This window comes from Canis lupus, chromosome 10 (genome assembly GCF_003254725.2).
Source record: "Canis lupus dingo isolate Sandy chromosome 10, ASM325472v2, whole genome shotgun sequence".
Taxonomy (NCBI): Eukaryota; Metazoa; Chordata; class Mammalia; order Carnivora; family Canidae; genus Canis; species Canis lupus.
In genome coordinates, this window is record NC_064252.1 from 38973940 (window position 1) to 38998489 (window position 24550).

At 47.2% G+C, this 24550-nt stretch overlaps 1 protein-coding gene across 2 annotated transcripts in view; it reads left to right on the top strand.

The window, feature by feature from the left end:
- Positions 1–23323, top strand: part of TGFBRAP1 (transforming growth factor beta receptor associated protein 1) — a 62719-nt gene extending 39396 nt beyond the window's left edge. Inside the window, exons 5-12 of one of the 2 annotated variants that reach the window (XM_025463087.3) lie at positions 5821–5903; positions 8712–9053; positions 11140–11197; positions 12997–13140; positions 15478–15621; positions 16348–16507; positions 18851–19284; positions 20620–23323. In XM_025463087.3, the coding sequence (XP_025318872.1) occupies positions 5821–5903; positions 8712–9053; positions 11140–11197; positions 12997–13140; positions 15478–15621; positions 16348–16507; positions 18851–19284; positions 20620–20796 (1542 nt within the window). In that variant the 3' untranslated portion in view covers positions 20797–23323. Of the gene's footprint in view, positions 1–5820; positions 5904–8711; positions 9054–11139; positions 11198–12996; positions 13141–15477; positions 15622–16347; positions 16508–16791; positions 16896–18850; positions 19285–20619 lie in introns of those variants that run through there. The other variant, XM_049115392.1, reaches the window with a different exon arrangement.
- Positions 23324–24550: the final 1227 nt, after the last annotated feature.

Below are 24550 nucleotides of genomic sequence, written 5' to 3' on the forward strand. Positions count from 1 at the left end.
CAGCATGGGGGTTTGAGAACACTGTCCCTACACATTGATAACAGTTCATCCACAGCCTTTATGCCTGAAGACCACTGTGGTTGGCCCTAAAATCATTGACTCACACTCTTTCAATGAGAAACTTAAATAAGTTGCACCATTATTTTTTGCCATCAAGCATCGACAAAAATCAGATGACAATCTGAATTCCTCTCCCTTTCAGTGAGTTAGCCTTTTGTCTTAGATGCCCAAGGAGGTTTTCCTTGGTTTAAAGCTCCCTTTCTCATTGTTGCCACTTACTGGCAGATTGTTACTGGCGAAGGCCCCTTTCCCTCCCAGGCTTTCCAGTGGTTCCTGACAGAGGTTTGGAAACTCTGGCTTTCATGACCGTACAACCCCCTTGGCCTCTCTCCGCGGCTCCCCACAGTCTCATAATGTATATTGGCTTCCCATATAGTTGGTGCTGGTTTGTCCCCAACAGCTCGCACTTCTGGGTTTGTGGGATGCTGTCACTTGATGCTGTTGTCAGTGTTGTCGGTGAGTTTTTGGTTTTGTTATTCCAATAGTTTGTTTGACTTGTGGTAAAATACACATTAACATAAAATGTACCATCCTAACCATTCTTAAGTCTACAGTTTGGTGGCATTGAGCATGTTCACATTGTTGGTCAACCATCACTACCATGCATTTCTAGAACTTGTCATCTTGCAAAACTGAAACTTTGTCTTCATTAAGTGCCGACTGCCCCTCCTCCTCCCTGTGGCAATGTCATACTTTCTGTGGTCTATGATTTTGGCTGGTCCGAGTACCTCCTGTAAGTGGACTCATGCAGGATTTGTCCATGGCTTACATCACTTAGCATAATGTCATCAAGGCTCATCTATAGTATAGTGCCTATGTGTCGGAATTTCCTTCCTCTCTAAGGCTGAATAGTGTATTCCATTTATGGATATACCACATTTTGTTTATCCATTCATCCACTGACACTTGGGTTGCTTCTGCCTTTTGGCTCTTGTGAACTGCTATGAACTAATTGTTCTGTTTTTATGCGGAAGCTGCAAGATTAAAAAGACTGCATGCCACTATCTTCCCAGATACTTTGGTTTGGGAACATTTTAAAGTAATTTTTAAAAATTTAATAAATTTGCATACATACACTTACAAACATATTCTACATGTAAAACCTACTATAAATAAGTTTAAAAAGTAAGTAGCAAAAAAGTACTTGCAACTTAAAGCACAGAAGGTAAGCTGATTTCTGTAAAATGTTAGGACCTCCTTCAAATAAATAAGAAAGAAAACGAATAGCCCAATAGAAAAATGGATATGAACAGATATTTCATAGAAACTGAAATCACCTGTCTTACAAATGTATGAAAAGATATTTTGTCTCACTCATAGAGATGTACAAATTCAAAGCTCACTAATATGTTTTCCATTCAGATTGTTAAGGATTAGAGGGCTCAAGGATACTCTGTTGAGGGTGTGGGGAAATGGACATTCACAGATAGCACTTCTGCGAATGTAAATTGCCTATGGGAGGACAATTTGAGAATCTCTCCCCAAGTTACAGATCTGTGTCTAGAGGGGTATTCTATGGATCTAACCACAAAAATGCAAAATAACTAATGGAGAAGATGCTTCACGATCACACTGTTTACTTAAAAAGAAAACCAGTGACTCAGATGCTGTTGGTGGAGGAATGGTTGAATGCGCTGTGGTCTAGAGGGCTGTCGGGATGCTGCAGAGCCATGAATGAGAACCAGGGACTTTGTGTGTCAAGGCAGAAGGATTTCTGAAAGACACTGGGTTAAATATGTACAGAGAGTACAGACAGTACTCTGTCTTTAGTGCTTTAGTCTTTATTAAATGGGGGGAGTTTGCTTATAAACACATAACGTATTTCTGTGGCTACCCCAGAAATTGATAGCATCGGATTATCTCTGGAGCAGTGCTGGCAGTGGGAGGGATTAAATCCCTTTGAATGTTTTGAAATTTGAGCTATATGAATGCATCACTTACATTGTAAATCTTAAAAAATACATGTATGTTGGTAAAGAAAAAAATATCGAAGAGCAAGGGGTCTTTTGCCTTCAGAACATCATTTTTCTTCTAAACAGCCGTGTGTTCCTATCTCTTAGTGTATCCTTTGCAAGGGTTTGGACCTGTGCTTTGGGTAGGTTTCGTTATGCATGCTGAGTTCCTCAGGCCCTCTTCTCTTGCCTCTTCTCATGCTGGCCCCCACCATCCGCACCTTTGGAACTGACCATTTTTCCTGCTTTGCATGCTTCCCCATTACATGGCTGCCTTCTGGAGCATGGCTGCCAGTTTGCATGTCACCAGACCCTTGCTCTGGGATGGTGATGGGTGCAAGGTGGAAAGGTTCTGTTTTGTACAGTTGCATTAATTGGGTTTCTTAATTGGAGGATTTCTCAGAGCTTCTAATATACTAATATCCATGTATTATATTTTTATTGCTATCTTTCTATGAATTCCCAAAAAGGGACATATGTAAAATACATTATTTTATACATTATGGATTTGTTTTATATATGTAGGTGTGTGTATATATGGCATGTAAATACTTTTTACATATATATTTTACATATCATTTACTTATTTATTTTAAGATTGCTTGATTTGAGACAGAGAGAGAACACAAGTGGGGAGGAGGACCAGAGGGAGAGGGAGAAGCAGACTCCCTGCTGAGCAGGGAACCCAATATGGGGCTCCATCCCAGGACCATGGGATCAATGACCTGAGCCAAAGGCAGATGTTTAACTGACTGACCCCACCCAGACACCCCATATCAACATTTACAGTAATACACACACATATATACACGTAGACATCTGTTTCCAAACTTAATCAGGATGGATTGCCTTTTGAACAAGGAGAGAATATCATGCCTGCTTAGGTGGGATTACTGTTTCACCCAGTGTGTTTTGGGAAAAGTGTTTCTATTTAGGCAATAATTAAGTAAGAAGAGTTTTTAAAAGGCCCAAAACCCACCACTGAAGTATGTATTATAGGAAAAGGTATGAATACAGTTTAAAGTATAACATTTGTACCAATTTTTATTTAAAGTGTTAGTTGTACTCTTTTACAGGAATGATATGTAGGTACCATATATCCCAAGTCTTCTTCTTATAGAGCATTATAACCAGAAGCTTATGGGTAGTCTCATGTCAAGAGTAGGCTGTCCTCTGGGTTTGTATCTGGTTGGTAATAACTGCACCTGGTGATTTGTTAACAACAGATACACAGTTATTCTCAGTAGGAAAGGGGTATGCCCACCTACCCTGCTGTCCTGAAAATGAGCCCACTGGCAAAGCGGAAGTGCTAAACCCCTGAGGTGGGAATTGGGGGATCCAAGCCTGATCCTAGAAGTTGGCTTTTCTGCCCTTAAAAAAACCTCATTCTAAATCAAATAGAATAGAATGTTCTGTTTCAGAACATTTCTAGTTACCCAAAGCATGAAATTTAGAAATCTCAATTCAGAAATAGGATAGTAGAAACAGAGGTTTTGACTTCAGTTTCACTTTGCTCCCAGAATATACATGACCTCTTACACCTGGCTTGTAGGAGCCCCCCATCTCTGTGCTGAGTGAGTGGCATGACTTAAACTTAGAGCTCTATTTTGCTAATTTACTCTCTTGGCCTGGGACTTCTAATAGCTACCTTACGCCAAGGGACAAATTAGTAAGTTAAAAAGACAGCTAAAGAGTCCATTGAATTAATTCTGATGCTGGGAAGATAAACAGACTTTCTTGTTCTTTTTCCTCACATGGCCATCCTCCTTGTCCTGCTGGCCAACCTGGCCCCAGGTTTATAGTCTGCATCACCTGAGTGGAGTGCCAAAGGAGCGGTCAGTCATAGCAGGCAGTCTGGAAAGGAGACAGACTTTCAGAGCACTGGGAATTGGCTATGCTTGCTAAGGTTTTTGATCAGGTGTTTTTAGGTCTGTCAATGGTTTTATGTATCATCCATGGTTTTGCCTCTAGATGCTTATGTTCAGGATGATGGGATCTCTTTGCATGCTGCTTCTAAGTCTACCTAGAGTGTTTGTGGACTAGAATGCAAAAAGTAACTCCATATTCTTAAAGATTGGGAGTGTTTGCATAAGTGTTTTTTATTTCCCTTTAGGAAGGGAAACAGTAGATGGCATTTGAATACTGCAACCACGAGGAGTAAATTGTAGTTTGGCTGATTTCTCATCACAAGGCCAGGCGGTGATCAAGAATTCTTCTACTGGAGCTGCTGGGTCCTTTTGATCCTTTTTGCTAAGTGGATAGTCTTTATCACATCTATTTCTGGAAATGGAGCTGGCATTCCTGTATAACAGAACCTTGACCCACCCCTGTCTGCTTATTGTTGGGTGTATATTGTTAGGCCACAAATGGCTGCTGTCAGGGAAGAAAGGTAAAGGTAAGGAGATGAAAAAGCAACCTGCCTTTCTGACTTCTCTCAAGGAATTTCTATGGGGACAGGGAAGGAATGCTACATTTTGAGAACTCTTCAAAAGTACAGCAAAAATTCCTTTAAAAGCTGATGTGAGGAAACAGGATTCTTAGCCTCTAGGTTCCAAGTCTCCTCTTCCCTCACTTCTTCAGTGAGTAACAGTATTAACTGCTTGCTGTATAACTGTGCGACTCAGTGAGTGGAAAGAATTGGGCTCTAGACTCCGAAAGATCTATTTTTTAAACCCGGCTCTACCACTTATGACTTCACTAACTTTGGGCTAAGATCTTAATATCTCTGAGCAGCAGTATTGTCTCAATACCAAGACAACAGCTCTTCAGATCCAGAAGCACTTCCTGAATGGCAGGTGCTATGCTGGGGTGTGGGGCTACAAAGAGGAGTAACATATGCACTGTGCTTCCAAGGAATTCATGGCTCATACAGCAGCACAGTGGCTGGAAGGTGGAGGAATTGAACTCTCAGGGTCTGAATCATGAGTAGAATCTTTGATCGTGTGAGGGTGACAGCCTGGCTGTAGGATGGTGCCAGTATGAACAGAGCGAAGAGACATGTCCTAGGGCTACTTCAGGCAAAGGATGGATCCCTGCATGTCCAGCACTGACCACGTTGGACAGCAACAGGGTGGAATCGAGACACCACAGGAGAGCTTTCTGTAGCGCGCTTTGCTGTTACAGGATGTCACAAGAAAGAAGTTCTGTGGTCAAGGAAACCTTGGTGGTACTGGCTGAAACAAAGAATACCCAGCACCTTGACAGCAGGAATTCTGACTGTGGTGTGCGACTATGGATCATGCAGCTCCAGGAGAGGGAATGCACTGCATTTTCCCAGCGTGGGCTGGGAAAGCATGAGGGTTTATCTATTTTGATTAAATGGCATTGACCCTGTGCTCTGAAGGATACTCAGAAGTGAAGTGTCAATTCCAGAGGAGTTGGAAGCAGGGTGAGCAGCTTCTGGACCTCCAGAAACACTGGAGCTGTTGATATTCATCTGAGCATCCAGAGGTAGAAGCCCTCACTGCTGCCCTGTGAGTTAAGGAGGAGGAGGAAGATCAAAGAACACATTTGGGAAGGAAATGAGATTTAGGGGGAAGATCTGAGGAGAAAGTGAGGGAGAATAGTCAAATAGGGAACAGCATTATTTCAGGAATGAGGGGGTTGATTGACACACACACACCCACAAATATATTTGTCTATATTGAAAATAATTTCATATATGCCATTTTTTGCTTTACCTTGGTTGGAACTTCCAGTTCCTGTGTAACCATGAACATTTGACTTGGGTTCTGATCAGAAAGCTCCTCCTGTTGTGTTGGTTTTAGGGTGTGTCTAAGAGATGGGTTAAACCTGTCTTTCCTTGCAGGTAATGTACAGAAGGATTCTGCAGCAGGCGGGGTTTATACAGTTTGCACAGCTTCAGTTCCTGGAAGCTAAGGAGCTCTTCAGGTAATTTGAGGTGCTGGTGGCGAGCCTCCCCTCATGTCCCTCTGTTGCCCAAACCTTCATCTCTATTGGGATGCCATGATTAGAGCGTGCTCAGGGGTGATGGGGAGGCTTGTTGACAGCAGCATCCGCCACCGGTGCTCATTCCCCACCCCCACCCCTTACCCTCAGTTTACCTGCCCTGTGTCTTGAGGAGGGTAGAAGCTAATGAGGAGGTGCCCATAGCAGGCCCGTGAGAGAGGAGAAGGGAATCCTGGAGTGAATTCACTAACATGGAGGATTCCTAGGAAAATGCTATTATTTGCTCACCTTCCTTTTCTTCAGATATTTTACAGGAAATTAGAAGTTTAGGAAAAGAGCTGGTGCCTCTGGGAAGACCGGTAGAAACTGCTCCTTCCAAAGACTTTGCACAGAAACCTTCATAAGGACAACTTAGGATATAATTTTTCAGACTAACCAGACTAGATTCCACACAGTTTAGAGGGTAAAGTGTATAACAAAGGGTCCGAACAGAACCTTCACATCCAAGTAGCAAGCAGAGCAGAGCACGACTATAGCATGCCATCGGCAGTCCATTCTGTGGGGCGTGGACTCAGCCCAGGCCCGGCCTCCTGCTCTGGTTGGAGGAGCACACTTCTGAGTATAGTCACTTAGCAAGGAGTGATGCCCTGTATAACTTACATGTATGTGAATTCTGTGTGCTATCATCATCTGTTCCTGGCAGGGTCAGCAGTAACTTGGGGACTGAGGTAGATTCTTTGTCCCCGTGGACCTAGCTCCTTTCTGCCCTACCTGTTTTAGCCAGGTGGTGTCAAAACCCTCCTCCTCGGGGTCACGGGACTGTCTTCTTCTCGTGAGTTAATTTGTAACAGTGGGCAAATGGTCATCATGCATTCCTAGAAGAGTTCAGACTGTGTGACAGAGTAAGTGGAGGGCCTGCTGGTCATTAACATGAGGTTCCTGTTTCTCATGCTTCGGCCCCTTAATAGCTTAAATTGATGGCTGCTCAGTTTTTGTCAAAAATGTGACGGACACTTAATATTTGAAGTAGGCATGCCAAAGACAAGCGTGATTCCACTTTCCCTTCCTGTGCCCACGGCAGATCTTGCTAATAACTTGTGATTTTTTTTTTTTTCTTACTGATTTGAGACCTATCCTCGGATTCTTTCTCAGTTCAGAGCTAGAAGCCACAACTGCCAACTAATCCTGGTCGGCAGCCTGGAGAGAACCTGTTTATGATGCACAGTGTGGGCCACACGGTCTGTGCCTCTTCCTCTAGATGTCCTTGTGTCCGGTCAGGTCAGCACGTCTCCCATGAAGCTGACTTGGCTCCAGTGTCACAGCCAGAATATCAGGGTCACACTGCACCCTGCTTTTATGGCGTGCCCGTGTGGGTCTGGACTCTGGCTGTGTGTCCGTTGGGCAGCAACGTGGGTGCCGCTCCACGGTGGGGGTGGAGTGCTTTGGGGGCAATGCACAGCATGGGCTTAGATCAGGATTTGGCTGGAAGCTTCCAAAATTGAGAATCATACCTGTCATCACCTTTTGGGCTGGATAATCTGTTATGGGCACCCTCTTGTGCATCCTAGGAACTGTGGCCTCTCCCCACTCAGTGCCAGTAGTACCCTCCAGTGGTGACCAGAAGTATCTCCAGACATGGAGAAAAGTCCCCCGGGGAGCAAAACTGCTTCCGTGGAAGGCCGAGGCTTTAAGCAGAAGAAGCAAGGCAGCAAAACCTAAGGCATGAAATGTGTAAACTAGGGAAATGATGAGTGGCGCAGAAGCATCGTAGAGTGGGCAGGATGGTGGAAGCCAAAGCTGTAAGGTCACTGGGAGCAACAAGGAAGAACGCTGTGCTCAGAGGTCTGAGGTTTGTCCTCGAGAGGCCCAGCAGCAGCAAGGAAGGTGGAGTGGGGAGGCGGCAGGAGTGGAAGCAAGGAGAACCAGAGGCCGGAAGCTGGGGAGGAGGAGGAGGAGAGGCTGTCAGAACTTGCAGGGAGGCGGGTGCAGTGAAAGTTGCAGGATGTGTAGACCCCAAGCCCTACCTTGGGTTCCCATTCATGTCGGGGGCCCCGCAGCTGTTTCCATAAGAGGGGCCCACAGGTGGGGCTGCTCCTGGGCCAGGGTTGAGGTCTGCAGCCCTGTGATGCTGCCGTTGACATCACGGTGGACAGGATGAGCAGGCCTGTGGAGCACGGCGGGGCCTACAGGCAATAGAGGTAGGACATCACCACATGGGTTCCCTGGCCTTCTAAGGTTAGGACACCACGCGGCTGTTTGAGTTGTGGCCTAACCTTATGCTCTGAGAGGCCATCAAGAGTCAGCAGAGCAACAGCCTCATGAACGCTCCCATGGCTCCTGTCCTAAGATCTTTGATGAGGCAGTTGTAAGTCACGTCTGGCAAAGTCCCTTTGTGGGCCATTGAGCAGACCTGCTTATAATTTGGTGCCAGGACAAATGTTGGTTTCAGAAGGACTGTACTTTGCCTTTGACCAGACAGTGCTGTGTTCCTTCCACATTCCTTTCTTGGCCTTGGTTTCCAGGGAGTCTGATGCTCACTTGGTGTTCAGACCACCTCAGGTCTTGATACTGGGCATCAGCACTGGCAGTGTGTGTATCTTTCTCTGTGGTCCCCTCATGCGTTCTTGGGATCACGTGCTCTGCTGGGCTTGCCAATTAGGACTCACCCACACATCAGCTCCCCGTTACTGTGTGCGGATGTGCACGCCCCCCCTCCCCCATGTCGTTTTGTGTGCCTATGTGTAGTCTTTCTCTCTTTTTGCTTCATTTAGTTTGACACTGTAATTGCAGAAGCGGCCAGCTTGACGTCCGGGAGCTGATCTCTCTGTACCCCTTCCTGTTGCCCACCTCTTCCTCATTCACACGGTCCCACCCTCCTCTCCACGAGTATGCAGACCTGAACCAGCTGACACAGGGGGACCAGGAGAAGATGGCCAAGTGTAAGCGCTTCCTCATGAGCTACCTGAATGAGGTCCGCAGCACAGAGGTAGCCAATGGCTACAAAGAGGATATCGACACGGCCTTGCTCAAGCTGTACGCAGAGGCTGACCATGACAGTCTGCTGGACCTCCTGGTCACTGAGAACTCTTGTCTCCTAACAGACAGCGCTGCCTGGCTAGAGAAGCACAAAAAGTGAGTGTTCCTTTCCCACATGTGGCCAGGAGCATCGTGAAGGGGGGTGGGCCGTTGTGAAGCCAACACAGCTGGTGGGTGTGAGTCCCCCGGACACTCATCAGGTGACTTCCATGATGCCATAGTGACATCCCAGCACCCCTAAAGTTAGATCACCCTTGGCACGGTCTGCAAACAACTAGAGAGGTCTTGGAAGGCATTAGCTCTCATAGCAACTCTTTTTTTGTTGTTGTTTTATAAGATTTTATTTATTTGAGAAAGAAAGAGAGATCAGGAGAAGAGGGAGGGGCAGAGGGAGAGGGAGAAGTAGACTCCCTGCTGAGCAGGGAGCCCAATGCAGGGCTTGATCCCAAGATCCTGAGATAATGACCTGAGCCGAAGGCAGACGCTTAACCAACTGAGCCATCCAAGTGCCCCTCATAGCAACTCTTTAAGGTTGGTAATTACAACCAGTCAGAGGCCCAGTTAGTAAATGAAGGGATTCTTAGTATTCATATCCATACTTTTCCATGTAAAACTCTCCCGTGGAAGATGCCACATGCATGTTGGTGAAATTAATAGCACACTTTAGTCATCGATAGGCCAAATCACACAGATAGATAGCTGTCTGAATAAATAGATTAAAAGGGAGACTTCTTGATCTTGTTGATAAAAGTTTATGGCTTTGAACTCTGCCTTCATAATGAGCACGAGTTGGTAGACAGCCGCCCCCTTGCCTGACACACAAGGGCAGTTGGCCATAGCACCTGGCTGGGTAAGAGCCGGTAGCTTCTCCATCCTGGGCAGGTACCAGGTGAGGGGGGATTTTTTCAGAAGTGTCAGATGATCTCTAGACTCCCTTAAGCAGTAAGGTTCTTCATCTGTGATTTTTGTTATGTATTTGAAATGTAGAAGGACGGATGCAGTCCCACGAGAATCTTAGGGGTTACAGTATAAATCCTGTTCAAATGGAACAGGGGCTCAGGATTGGTCTCCACGTGGGTGTTGGCCTTTCCCAGCACTTTCCCTCCGTTTCCCAGACATGCTATAGAAGGGAATTACTTTGCTTAGGAACCAGAAAACCTCACTGATGCCTCATAATCGTGGCTTGGACTGGTAGGGTCCAGAGAGTCAGTATAACTTCCTGAAAGGCTGAGGATAAGAGGAGAGCATGAATAGTTGGATACCTTGAGAGTTCGCTCTCGGAGGGAGGCAATCCAGCATCCCCCCTGGCTCAGCTTGGTCTGTCACCGGCTGGGGAGGAACTGGACAGGGAGCAGGACGCTCCTGTGGAACTTGGGAGGCTGGAGCAGCTCATGCCTAGGCCCACCCTTCCCACTCACCACTGAGGAAATGGGGGGCCAGGCAGGCTTTCCACTTGCTCAAGGCCATACAGTCCTCAAGTAACAGAACCTAAATTGAACCTTGGGCCTAGATACCCAGGTGCCCTCCCCGACCCTTCCGGACCTTCTGTTCTCTGTGACAGATGGGTCCCCCTGGGCCTGCATTGCTGTCGTTCTTCAGGCTCCTGACCCGCCCCCCCCCCTTTCAGTAACAGCTCTGACGACACACCCGCCAAATATTCTTTGACACTTCGTGATGGGTTGACGGTGATCATCTGAAAAGATACGAGATTAGATTAATATTTGAGGAAATTATAAAACAATTCCAATTTTGATTCTCTGTAATATAATTATTTTATTTTTTGGCTCATCCTAGACTTGAATATGATCCTTTTTGGAAATTGATAGGGCAGATTTTTTTTTTAAGATTTTATGTATTTATTTATGAGAGACACACAGAGGCAGAGACATAGGCAGAGGGAGAAACAGGCTCCCTACAGGGAGTCCGATATGGGACTCAATTCCAGGACCCCGGGATCACGACCTGAGCCGGATGTAGATCCTCAGCCACTGAGCCACCCAGGTGCCCCAAAAGGGCATACAGTTTAATACCAGAGTAAATAAACAGAAATGAAGATCTTGTTGTCCTTGGAAATCTGTTGTTGAACTCCTCGAACACAGGCGATCGGGGGCTGTCGCTGGGCGGGTGCCATCCACAGCAGGTGGTGGAGAGAGGGTGTACTTACCACCTTGTCTCCTTTCAGGTATTTTGCACTCGGACTGCTCTATCATTATAATAACCAAGATGCGGCTGCTGTTCAGGTTAGTTCAAAAGCATCTTAGCATGACTTAAAAATCATTATCATTTAACTTGGAAAAAAAATGTACAAGTTGACAGAGACCATTTTTGCCCAACCCACAACTTTTTTTTACTGAACAAAAATAATACTGTTTTAGAAAGTGTATTCCTTGAGAAAAGTCACTCAGCGGTTTTGTCTTTACATCTTCTTTCAAGGACATTATCAATATTGAGGTTTTGAAATTTTAAGAAACAAAAGTAAATGATTTCTTACTGAGCCACATGGCATATGACATCACTACCTTACTGGGAAAATAGCCCTGCAGATAACAGTTTGTTTGTGATTTCCACTATCAATGACAATAACCATTGCCAGTGAGCAGGGTAAATCATTCTCCCTCATCACCTGGGACAGAACGAAAGCTGATGAAGGCCACTCGCTTGCCTGGGGTCACAGCCCTGCTCAGCAATAGAACGGGGATGTGAACCACTGTTCCGGTGGCCCTGGCCATTCGTTTCTAGGCTCATATCTCATCTCTCCTCCCAAGTCTTGTGACTCCTCAGGAGACACTGTCCCCTTCTGTTACTTGTTAGCCACTGGTATCGCTCTGTATTATAGTTTCCTCATGGGCCTTTTTTATTTTGTTCTATGAGTGGCCAAGAACATTAGCAGTGGTCACAAAGCTAAGGTCAGCCTCATGACTTTGGCAAAGCCACACATACAGTCACTGTCATGGTAATGATATGATTGCAGATGAAGTTAAAAAAAAATGGGTTTCCATCAATACATACCCAGGGGCTGAGTAGACTTGAGTGTCAGGGGCAACATTTTTATACTGTAAAATGCACAACCCTAGGAATTACAGCTTGATGTGAGCATAATAGTAACATCAGCAGAGCTACATAGGAGGGATTTGCAAAATCGAAGTGGTACGAAAGATATCTTCATATATGGTGGGATTCTACTGGTTAAAAAAAAAAAAAAGACATATATCTGTGTGTGATTAGCTTATTTGGTTTGAGGAATTCAGTGTTAAAGAAACTGGTATCATGAGAAAGGTTCACATGCTGATACCAGAATCACAGAGTTGACCCCGCCAGCCCTGTTTCTTGGGTTTCGTGCCGGTGGTGGTATGGTCCGGAAGTGCAACGCAGCAGACAGGCGGGTGGGCGGGCAAGGTACAGGGGATGCGGTATGGCTGTGGGGCAGCCTCCCTCCCCCACCCCCACGTGATGCAGCCTCACTCTGGGTCTCTGGCAGGAAGCTTGGGTTGACACGGCAGGGAAGTTTCTGGATGATATAGCGAGGGACTGTTACTATTAGCAGCTGCCATGAGCCCTGGGGACACAGTAAGGGACAGAATCACTAGTATTTTGGAAAGCACAGTGTCTGCCTGTGACAGTCCACAGGGACCTCAACGGCGAGGATTCCCAAGGTGGGGAAGGTGGAAACAGCCCCACTGGTGGAGGCTGGTGAGTTTCCTCTTCTGGGTTGAGATGCTGTCAGTGATCGTTCTATTTCATGGAGAAACCTTTTTAATACATCTACCGCTTCCTGTGTGTTGTGTTTCCTATTTGCATTACTGCAAGACCGTTAGGATGAAAAGAAAAAGAATCTGGCCCTTTATCTCCTTGGTTTCCTGGGCCACGTCTTCCCCATCATTCTGTTTCTCTGAAAACTTTAAAATTGACACAAGCATTCAAAATGTGTCCTACTACTTTCAAGTCTCAGAAGGCCAAATGAGTGAGCGTATGCTCTTGCTTAGATAATCCTAGAAGGTATGTAACCTTCCATTTCTCTTTCTAATTTTCTCCCCCCCAGCTGTGGGTGAACATCGTGAATGGCGACATTCATGACTCCACTCGCTCAGACCTGTATGAATATGTCGTTGACTTCCTCACCTACAGCTTAGACCAGGAACTTGTCTGGAAGTATGCCGATTGGGTCCTGCAGAAAAGTGAAGAGGTTTGTGCCTTATAAATGCCTTTTTCTTTTGGGAGGAGGGGGTGGCTGGCAAAAATAGAAAGCTTTGTTTCCAGTGAGACACAAGCCATCATGCTATAGCCTCAGCCTGCCTGTCATTTGCTCCCCTTCTAATACATCTCAGTGTGCCCCTGGCGTGCCAGCCCTTAGGAAAGTCTTGCATCTCAGTCCTGAGATGTGCTGTTTGGCATATCTGTCTGGGACAGGCCACTTTTACAGAAAAGCAGAAAGCAGAGCCAGGTCACCTTCTTAGCGTCTTTTGAAAAGCGTGTGTGTGTGTCTGTGTGTATGTGTCTGTGTGAATCCCCCTGCCTGACCAAGTGTGGCACCTCCATTTTTGGTGGGCCGAAGCAGTATCAGACTGTCCCCTCGCAGGACGTGGTGCCCCTGCCTGGGCCATAGCAGGCCACCCCTTGTCCTGTCTCTGCGCCACCACAGCCCCTGGCATGGAAGCTGTGGGTCTGGAGGAGGGAAGGAAGCTGCACAGGACTTGCTGTCTTCGAGGCTAAGAAGGGACAGTAGAGAGGGGGTGCTGGTGGCTGGTGGCTGCTCACTCCTGGGGGCAGGGGGCGGTGTGCAGCAAGCTCAAGACTCCTTAGGGAAGCCCCAGAATGACTGGAAAAGAGATAATAATAGCATCTCAGTTCTCACCGTTAAAAACACACGTTTCCTTGGCTCCCCTTGGAGAGACAAACTTAGCTTTCTGATGCAGGACCTTCGTCATAAACGTAGAATTTTCTGTGTGTCACATCTGCCTTTCTAAAAATCTCAGCTAGGGTCTGTGTTCCACGGTGCCATCTGAACAGGAAGGTCCAAGCCCTTGTGCCTCGTGTACTTTTTCCTTCATCTTTACCTTGTCTCTGTGCACACGCATAGATAATGTACCCGGACACACTCATGCACACCTGCAACGCAGACTCAAAGCTGTGGGAAACTTTGGACTCTTCACAGTGCTGACGGATGGCGTCAGCAGATCAACCCCAGAATTCTGTGTGCCTGATGAGGTGCCAGCCACTCAATGCACATCACCTCTTAAATGCCACAGCAACGTCAGGAGGTGGCAGCTACAGACAAGGGAACTGAAGCTCAGCTTTGGAGACTTCCCCCAGGTCGTGTCATTGGTATAGCACAGACAGTTCCAGGCTTACAGAACTGAGATCCAGTCTAACAGAACTGAGATCAGGCTTACAGAACTGAGATGCAGGCTTATAGAACTGAGAATTCATACTCAGGGGAGCTGTGCTGTATTGCCCATGAGGGGGGTGGTGTGTGTGTGTGTCTGTGTGAGATAGAGTGACCACACATCAGTGCCCGGAGAGGAGCAGGATGCATTTACTTCCCTGCTTGACCCATTAGCATTTCCCTGGGAGATGGAACAATGAGCTCCACTCGACAGGTACAGAAAGGCAGTCTGGAAACTTGCTCCAGACTGGCCTTGGATCTGCACAGATGAACCACACCACAGATACTAGTGTGCAGAGTACTGAGTTTACAGGATACTCAGTACTGTACATACTCTGTCACTTACTGTTCAGTAAGTGGCCATCCTTGTTTTCGGACGATCTTAATAGCACAAAGCCAAAGCTTCTTGGGTCAAAACCTGCTACCAGTAAATGTTTCTTTAATTTATGACCCTTTGGGAAGAAGTTCCGGCTAGGTGTATGAGTAGGTTTCAGAGTTTAGGTCATCTTTCCTGCCTTTGTGTCGTGCTCTTTGGTCTCTGTCAGAGTCCCATCCTGCACTGATTTTCTGTATCCCCATGTTTTTGTTTTTTGTGGGGTTTTAAAAGATTTATTTAGGGGATCCCTGGGTGGCTTGGCAGTTTAGCGCCTGCCTTTGACCCAGGGCACAGTCCTGGAGTCCTGGGATTGAGTCCTGCTTCGGGGTCCCAGCATGGAGCCTGCTTGTCCCTCTGCCTGTGTCTCTGCATCTCTCTCTCTCTCTCTCTCTCTCTCTCTCTCTCTATGTCTATCATGAATAAATAAATAAAACCTTTTAAAAAAATAAAGAAATAAGATTTATTTGTTTGTTTGTTGGGGGCGCTGCAGAGAAAGAGAGAGAGAGAATCCCAAGCAGGCTCTGTGCTGAGCATGGAGCCCATGCAGGGCTTGGCTCAGTCCCACGGCCCTGAGATCACAACCTGAGCCAAAATCAAGAGTTGGCCACTTAACCAACTGAGGCATCCAGGTGCCCTTCCGTATCCTCTATATCCCCTGTATTGACAATAATATTACCCAAACATAAATGGGCAGTGCTCAGAATAAAGAAAAAGTGGTGTCTTGGAAAAAAGCCATAACAAAATTGCCATTCTTCTTTCAGGTTGGAGTTCAAGTTTTCACCAAGAGACCTTTGGATGAACAGCAGAACAGTTTTAATCCAGACAGTGTAATCACTTGCCTTAAGAAATACCCTAAAGCCCTTGTCAAGTACCTGGAACATCTAGTCATAGACAGAAGACTGCAGGTGAGCACCTCCAAACTTAGACTAACATGTGCAGGGCTGCCTGGTCATAGTAGTGACCTAAGAGATAGAGTTGGACTAGAAGGCTTGTTGGCAGATGGCTCTAATGCAATATTTTAGGTGTAGGTTTTTTTTTTTTTTTTTAAAGATTTTTATGTAGTTATTCATGAGAGACACAGAGAGAAGCAGAGACACAGGCAGAGGGAGAAGCAGGCTCCATGCAGGGAGCCTGATGTGAGACTCAATCCCGGGTCTCCAGGATCACACCCTAGGCTGAAGGCGGCGCTAAACCGCTGAGCCACCGGGGCTGCCCAGGTGTAGGTGTTTTAAATGTTCTAATGTAGTATTTTAAATGCCCTGTTCCCAGGATGCTCAGCCTGTATTTGTGGATGGCCTAGGGCGCTGGAGGTTTCTGCAGCCTGGAGTGCATGGCTTTGTCTCTATCTTCCTTTGTTATTATCCTTAGGGAAATGAGGGAAGCTTCACCTTTCTGGAAAATACCTAAATCCGGTGGCCCTCACTTCTCAAATGAGAAGCGACCCTTTTGCATTTTTTCTCATAGATTTTTCTCCGTATTGTGGTTTCTGGGATGTTTTCACTCAGTGAGCATGTCCTGTTAACTGCCCCAGAGACCCTGCCCTGGCTTGCCTTGGCGCAGTCCTGAGCTGGGGAGCTCCCACTTCCCGCCTACAAACACTATCTGTCTGCTTGGATTCCCGTCTCCTGCAGAAGGAAGAGTACCACACGCACCTGGCCCTCCTTTACCTGGACAAGGTGCTGCAGGAGAGGTCTGGTGCCAACAGCAAGGGTGTGGAAGCGACAGAGACACAGGTGAAGCTCCAGCACCTGCTCCAGAAGTCCGATCTGTACCGAGTCCACATCCTGATAGGTGAGGAGTAGCCCACTAGTCTCTCCCTGATCCACTGCACCCAGCAGGGAGGGTGGGAACAAATGAAGGCTCTGGCACAGCTCCTTGTCCTGAGTCCATGGGGTGATTCCTTGAGCCTCCTTTGGCACAAAGTGAGCCTTCCTGGAGGGCAGAGTGAAGAAACGGACATTGGCCCTTTGGTCGGTGACATAAAGCTGCCCCACTGGGTTTGGAAGTCTGTGTTACTTGTTGAGCATCACATCATTTAGATTGCCTTATTTGGCTTTGGTGTGCTTAAATCACAGTTCCTTCTGATGGCACCAGTGTTTGGGAGAGACCGTGCCAGCTGGCACTGCCCCCAGCAGCCCACTCAGGCTGCGTGAGGCTCCGAGCCCTGAGCCGTAGGAAGGTAGGCAGGTATCTTGGATGGGAGCCTGGTTTTCATTCCTTAGGGTGCACAGCCCATGGTTTTTGTGTTGTGGAAAGCGCCACAGAGCAGCACAGTGCCCATGCCTGGTACAATTGACGAGTTTCTTAATGTATTTGACATCATAGAATTTTCAGATTTGTTCTTGCTGAGATTAATAGTGTATTTCTGCTTAACAGCATTGACATTGTTTTTTGACCATTAACCATAGTCACTTGTCATTATTTACCATAGTTATATTCTAAAAAGTCTCCACGGACACTGAACCTTTCTCCCAGGGAAACATAGAGGCAGGTTCCTGCAAACTGCTGATCACAACATTTTCATCAGCCAAGCAGTACATACCCTTGTTTTATGAGTGTTTCTGTGTAAAGACACCTTATTTAATAGGTATTGTTGATCCATGAACATGGAACTCAGAGCCAACAGAACTCTAGCTCAGGCCTGAATGAAGCTTAGCTAACACACACGCTTTCTGCACAAGGCACATCACAACCTGCCCGTGCTTGGAAACATTAGGCCACACTTCAACACTGTGCTGAAGGCCCATTTTAAGGGGCAGTATTACCAAGAAAAAAGCACAAAAATGCAAAAATTGTGGCACTGAGTAAACCATGGAGAGGACTGTTTGCAGAATAAGGGCTGCAACTAGAAGACAGAACATTGATTGCCTGACGGGACCTTAGTGGGAAACATGCGTAGCAGGTGGCTCAAATTGTGTGCCACCCTGCACATGTCTGCAAATAATCATAAAAGCACCACAACTGCTGATTTTGGAGTTATGGAGGAATTTAGACAAGCAGGCAAATTCATGAATATAGGATCTGTGAATAGCGAGGACTGGTTGTAGTGCCAGGCCCAAGTCGGCATGTTTACTGTGATAGGTGACTTGGGGGTGGCCAGCCTGGGCACAGTGTGATGATAATTCTTGTGCAGCCTGCCCTTTCGGGGTGGCTAAGAATCTCATATAAACAGGATGACAGATGTGAGAACGGGATGAGAGATGGCAGATGTGGTTTCTTAACCATCTTTGCACCTGTCCCGTGCCTTAAACATGGTAGCCACTTAGTAATTATTTGGTGACCGTTCCCCATGCGTCTGACAAGCATGCACACTGCAGCTTCTGTGTTTAGTTCCCTGGGCGGCGTACATGGTACAACCAGTTCTTTGCTGCACATGTCCGCCATGCGCTTCCGGCCTGAGTATGGTCAAGCTCCAAAGGCGGGAGGCCTATAATCTGAGTATTAATGTTGGCCCCTGAAATATCTTTCACAGCAGGAAAAGATGTCCCATTATCTTCCTATGTTACAGGGGGAGTGGAAAGCAAAGGGCCTCTTTCTCCATGAGACACAGCCCACGACGGGCAGGGCCTTGGGCAGAACTTTCTGTGATGGTGCCATTTTACTTATAGCCTAAAAACTTGAATGCAGGAGAAACAAAAGAAGAGCTGTAGAGTAACGTAGATAGGGATTTTTGACAACATGAACCCATACTACTTTATGTGAAATATAGTTTAAATTGGAATAAAGGAGTTCACCACACATTTTTTGCCAGGGATGGTTAGTGTCTGAATTTAAATCAGTATAGTGCCTTTCTGCTGTCATTGAAAGTTCCCAGACTGGGAAAATAGGAACAATGCTGGATTAATTGGAAGCCTGGAGCCGTGATGCTCATGTGTCACTTGGGCCTGCTGAGATGACAGGTCATTTGTTTTGTTCAGTCGCTAAGCATTATTAAAAATATGTATTCTGTAATTAGACCTACCCAGAAGTAGGGCCTGGCTGCCCCACTGGGAGCACCCCGATCTGCAGCATGGGGGTACCTGCGAGCCTTGTGTGAACTGTCTAGGTAGCCAGGTGCGCTTTGCCCTTTCTCAAGAGGAGGGCATGGGGCGGGCAGGCTGGGACTGGCTCTGACCACAGGCTGCTGCTGCACAGACAGGATCCGGGGTGCTGGCCTCCCCATGGAGAGCGCCATCCTGCATGGGAAGCTGGAGGAGCACGAGGAGGCCCTGCGCATCCTGGTGCATGAGCTGCAGGACTTCTCCGCGGCTGAGGACTACTGCCTGTGGCGCTCCGAGGGCCGGGACCCGCCGTACCGGCAGCGTCTCTTCCACACGCTGCTGGCCATGTACCTGCAGCCTGGCCCCGCCGCACCTGAGCTGGCTGTGGCCGCTGCCGACCTGCTGAACCGCCACGCAGCCAACTTTGACGCCGCCCGGGTGCTGCAGCTGCTGCCGGGTGGCTGGTCGGTACAGCTCCTGCGCCCGTTCCTGACCGGGGCTGTGCGGAACAGTGTGCATGCCCGCAGGACCACACAGGTGGCTCTGGGACTGGCCAAGTCTGAAAACCTGATCTATAAATACGACAAGGTGAGTGCCAGGCCCTGATGGCCAAGCCAGCCTTCTTGACATCCCCCCCCACCCCACCGCTCCTGGGGTATTTCAGGTAGTTACCTGGGAAGGTTATTCTTTGTCAGTTTTTTTTTTTCTGCATCTTCAACACCTTGGACACATGATTCACCTCACGTAGAAACTGGGGTGCATAGAAGCAGAGGTGGGAACTGGGCTGTAGGGTGCCATTCTTCTCCCCTGTTAGAGAAGGACATGCTGGACAGCATGCACCCAGCAGAGGGATCTTTCCTGAGTGAGAACCTGACATGGTTCTCCCATGTAGAAGCCTTTATGACTCCAGGGGAGGAGTTGAGGCCTGGAAGGTCCCCTCTCCTCTCCTTTGGCCTGGCCCTCTCCACCCCTCCCTGCTTCCCCAGGACGTGTGGAATCTCCCTGATGTGATGTGTTGTTTCACATACACAGCCTTTGTATCTGCAGTTCCCTCTGAGATATTCTTAACCTTTCTTTTTGGGCCTGGTGACTGCCCACTTAAAACCCAGTCTTAGTAGTTTTTCCTTTGTGAAGCCTTCATGTCCCTTCAAGCAGGTAAATTCCCCCCTTTGTCTACCTGCATGTTCCGTGCCCGTGTCCATAACCGTTTCCCTTCACTCTTAGACTCTGGGGTCTTTGAGGGCAGGGAACTTCTTCTGTTTATCTTGGTATCCCTAGAGCCAAACCTGGCGTCTCAAAGGTGTTTAAGAAATGCTTGTTGAAGGACAGATGAAACCAAGTACAGGGTGCTTGTCTGGGCTGACACCAGTGAACTGTGCGAAAAGGCTTTTTAACTTGCTGAACTACTGTCCTGGTTATCAAACAGTGTCTGAGAGAGGTACAGCCCAGTTTTGTTAGTTACCTTTAAACAGATGAGAGTATATTTCCCAGGACCAGGGAGGACCGTGCCAGTCATCGACCATGTGGCTTTGACTTCGTTTGCAAATGAGCGGACCAGAGAATTAGATGATCTGTCCGGCCTTCCTCAGCTCTGACACAGTGGGACTTTGCACCAGATGTTTGAGAGAGGGTCTGGTCTGGTTAGCAATGCCTTGACCAAGCAAGTAGGAAGTACATTTGTAAAATAAGAAAGCAGTTTTATAGCTGGTTTTTTTTTTTTTTTTAACTTCTCCAGTTACTTGGGACATTTTTATTAATTTTCACCTCCAGTGTTCTGTTTTGAGAGATTGATGTGAAAGCAGTCCTCACGAGTAGTAACAATCCACAGGGTAACGCAGATGTGCTCTGGTGTCACTTAGATGACAGGGTCCTCGGTGTTTATTTCTCTCTCCTTTATTTTATGTATTTACTTATTTTTTGCAGATGAAGTTGAAGGGAAGCTCAGTTCAGCTCTCGGACAAAAAGCTCTGCCAGATGTGCCAAAACCCCTTTTGTGAGCCTGTATTTGTTAGATATCCAAATGGTGGGCTCGTCCACACCCATTGTGCCGCCAGCAGACACACGAACCCCAGCTCCCCCGGCCCTGGCACTCGGACCTGAAAAGGCCCACCGAGGGCGTGAGGAGGACGCTGAGTTCTTTACCAAGCCTGCTGGGTGCAGAGAGCGGAAAGCCACTGCACTAGTGTCAGCCAAGATGAAGGAGTGACACCTGGGCGCTGGGGAGACTTGAGTCAACGTGAAACAGGGGCTCTTCACTGCTGACCACTCCACATTGAATGTACGCGGAAAACCTCGGAAACAGAGACATGTCAGGGTTCACCCACCCCGGGACATGGTCACCCCAAAGAAATGTCTGCTTCGAGAGACAAATGAGCCTTCCCTGCGCCGTCCAGACCGGCTGGATTCCCCCTCCCCGGCGCCCCAGTCTTCAGACATGCTTTGGCACTGGAAACGTTTGCTTCAGGGTGGCACGGAGATGCTCTCTCGGCAGGGTGAGGAGCACAGCCTCAGGGGGCGGGGCGCTGTCTGTGTTCGGATCACCTCGGGGGCTTTGCCTTTGCCCTTAGAAATGGCTCACCTTGGGGAAAGACTTTTCGTTCTTTCCCAGTTCCCACCTGGCCACCAACCCCTGAAGGGTCTGCCTTGTTTCCCGAGCACCCTCACCCGGGGATATCCGTGCTTCTGGCTGCTGCACCAGCAAGGACCCACTGGAAAGTGCGAGAGCCCCAGGAGGGAAGCTGCTCGCCCCACATGTGAGAGGACAGCAGACAGGAGCCCCTGGGAGGCAGGCGGGGGCCCGGGTATCTTCTGTCTGTCCCTGTGCTGTCCTGCCACCTGCTGATTCGAGACACCGCGATTGACACGTTTAACTAATGGTTTTTATTTGAAGTTCCGTCATCTCTGCAGTTTTTCTCGCATTTAGAAATTCATCTGTCATATCCATTAGGGACATTTTTTTCTTGTTAAAATGTACCTCCAACTGACCACTCGGGAAATGAAAAGGGAAATGTTATGAGCACAAGCCGAGCAGCATTTCACGAGAGGCCAGTTTTAACCTTGCACCCTTAGCGGGGCAGGCCATGGGTGGCAGCTGCCCCCGCCCATGACCACGGCGTCACCCCTTCCTGCCGGGTGCTTCTGCACACCCCGATGAGGAAGTCCAGTCAGGCTGCCTTACCTCCCAGCACTTTAACGCCTGCTCTGAGGTTTCCTGAACACACAGGAGTCCCTCTTGCCCACCACAGACCGGGGATTCGCTATGTGTTTCTGCCAAACATCGCAGAGAAGCTGAAGCTATTCTTATTTCACTGCCCTCTCTTGAAATTTCTTCATTGGGATGAATGATTCTATTACGAACTAACACTAAACACTGTGCCCCTCACCCCTGCAGTGATGCTGGGAAAGCAAGCACCTGCTTGTTATGTGTCACAGGAGAGGACCCTGGAATATGGCCTCTCTCCATCGGCCCCAGCCTTGCCGAACAGGGGCAGGAAAGCTCATGGTCCATTCTCAAAACCATGTTTGTCTGTACTAATAATGGTCAGTATTCTTCTTCCTTCTGTGATTCTAAGTGACTCAAGAAAGCGAAGGCACCCCTGCATTCTTCCCTGTGTCTCCATCTAAAGAATAAATGATGAAGAACTTCTCCTGGTAACTCAACCCCATACTATGTCAACAGGGATGAAGTCGCAGCCCAGTCATGAGTTTGACCCTGTGGATGACTGTTAGGGAATGGTCGTATTACTGTGCACGTTATCATTATACCTGACGAGATTGCATTACTTCCTCAAAGAAGTCCCTGGCACATGCAGTATCACACTTCTGAAAGCACTGTTTCACTGGACACAAAATGGGTAAAATCTGGAGAGCGCCTTGTGATTGCTCATTCCTAACTTGGGGACACTAGTCTCTGCTCTCTCTGAACATTGGTCATTTTTTTGAAATGTTTGTCATCCTTTAGAATGATGGGGATTAAAGTTGAGTCATCTCCCGTGTTCAAAATCATACCTTGCTCCCATCTTTCTCTGACTCCCACAGGCCCTTTTCGCAAATCAGATTTTTAAAATAAATACATGGTTCTTTCTAAAGGCCTGCTGTTTTGTGACTGTGACATTGAATAGAACAATTAGAACATTGCTCAGCCTTTTTCTCCCCTCATTAGGTCCTATGTAACCATTCTAGTTAAAACAGCATGAACTGAACCCAGTTGACATTAATATTCTATGGGCAATACTATTGAATTTTATGAACTGTTTCTCCACTGTTGCCTGTCAGATATTAATGTGGGAGTGTCCTGTAGGGTGTGGAGCATATGGCCTGAGGTCAGAGCTAAAAAGCTCATGCCCACAAGCTTGGTAAATGTGCTTGCTTATGTCAGGAGTCCAGAGCAGCTCAGGTGGCCATGGGGTTGCACCGTCAAATTGATACCCATCACACAACTAGGGTAGCCCTTCCTTTTTGCTTGCTCTCCTGTGGAAACCTGTGTCCTTGCAACTTTATCCTTCACCCCTGGTCGGGTCCCAAATACATAAGATGTACAAATGTAAACTTGTTGATTTTATTAAAATTCTTTTAATTCTTTGTTCTTTCTGTAATTTTTTTTTTTAATAAAAATTATCTTGGTGAAGTGATGGTTTCCACTTGCACAGTACCTAGCCAAAGGTGTTCTGGAACTTACCTGGACCTTATGGCTCCTCCCAACACGGGCAGGGGACTTGCATTGGCCGCCCCTTAAATTCTTTGTTATTACTTTACTGAATTTTAAACGATCTACTTCTGAATTTATCTCCTGTATATTTTCAAGGTGCCCCTTGACATTTGTTACCTTCGCATCCATCATACCCTAAGGAATTTAGCAGAGGAGATTTCTGATAACTTCTCACATCCTTCATCTTTAGCCAAATGCCCTTTAAGTAAGACTATGACCCTTGTATTTCTAACCCTGAACATATTCAAGGAATAGAACTTTTTTATTTCTTTGTTTCACCTTTTAAATTTTACTTCATCCCTAGAATTTTGTTTATAGCAAGTCTTTGAGAAACCCTGTGGAATGAATTTAACCATGTGTTCCCTGGTTGCTCTTTTTCATTCCAGGCGCTGTGCCAGCCCTGAGGAGAGGCTGTGCTCTAACCCTATTCTGCATGCCGGCTAGGCTGGTAAATTCCAAATACGTGTGGCTGATAGTAGAGGTGAGATGTTAGGTGTCATCTGTATCTCAGATTGAAGGAACTGAGACAGGTTGGTGGGTGATTTTGTTGCGAGGACAAAATCAAGAACTCTAGTCCCTGCTGACAGCATTACCCTCCCAGTGTTCCACCAACCACAAAACCCATAATCAACCCAGGGTTAACTGGGGTATTCAAACAGTGGTGCTGCCGCTTTCAGAAAGTCATGAAGCAACAAGTTTAATATCCTCTTTTTTCTGTATTATTGGGATCCTGTGGCTCTTAGCATATTGAAGATTAAAAGTGGGGTGCATAGGGGCGCCTGAGTGGCTCAGTCGGTTAAACATCCTACTCTTGATTTTGGCTCAGGTCATGATCTCAGGGTCGTGAGACCGAGCCCTGCATTGGGCTCCATGCTGGATGTGGAGCTTGCTTGGGATTCTCTCTCTCCCTCTCTGCTCCTCCCTGCCCTGATCATATGCTCTCTCTGAATGAATGAATGAATGAATGAATGAATGGGTCCTTAAGCTTACAAACCTGACTAGAAAGGGCAAAGTGGTAGATTCACACTGCCTACCAGAATATTACAAGGCCAAGTGGCTGAGAGAGAAAAAGAGTGTAAACTGTTGTCCTAAATGTGGCTGTTGGTAGAAGCAAAGACTGGTGCCTGACTCCGTGAAATGGGCTGT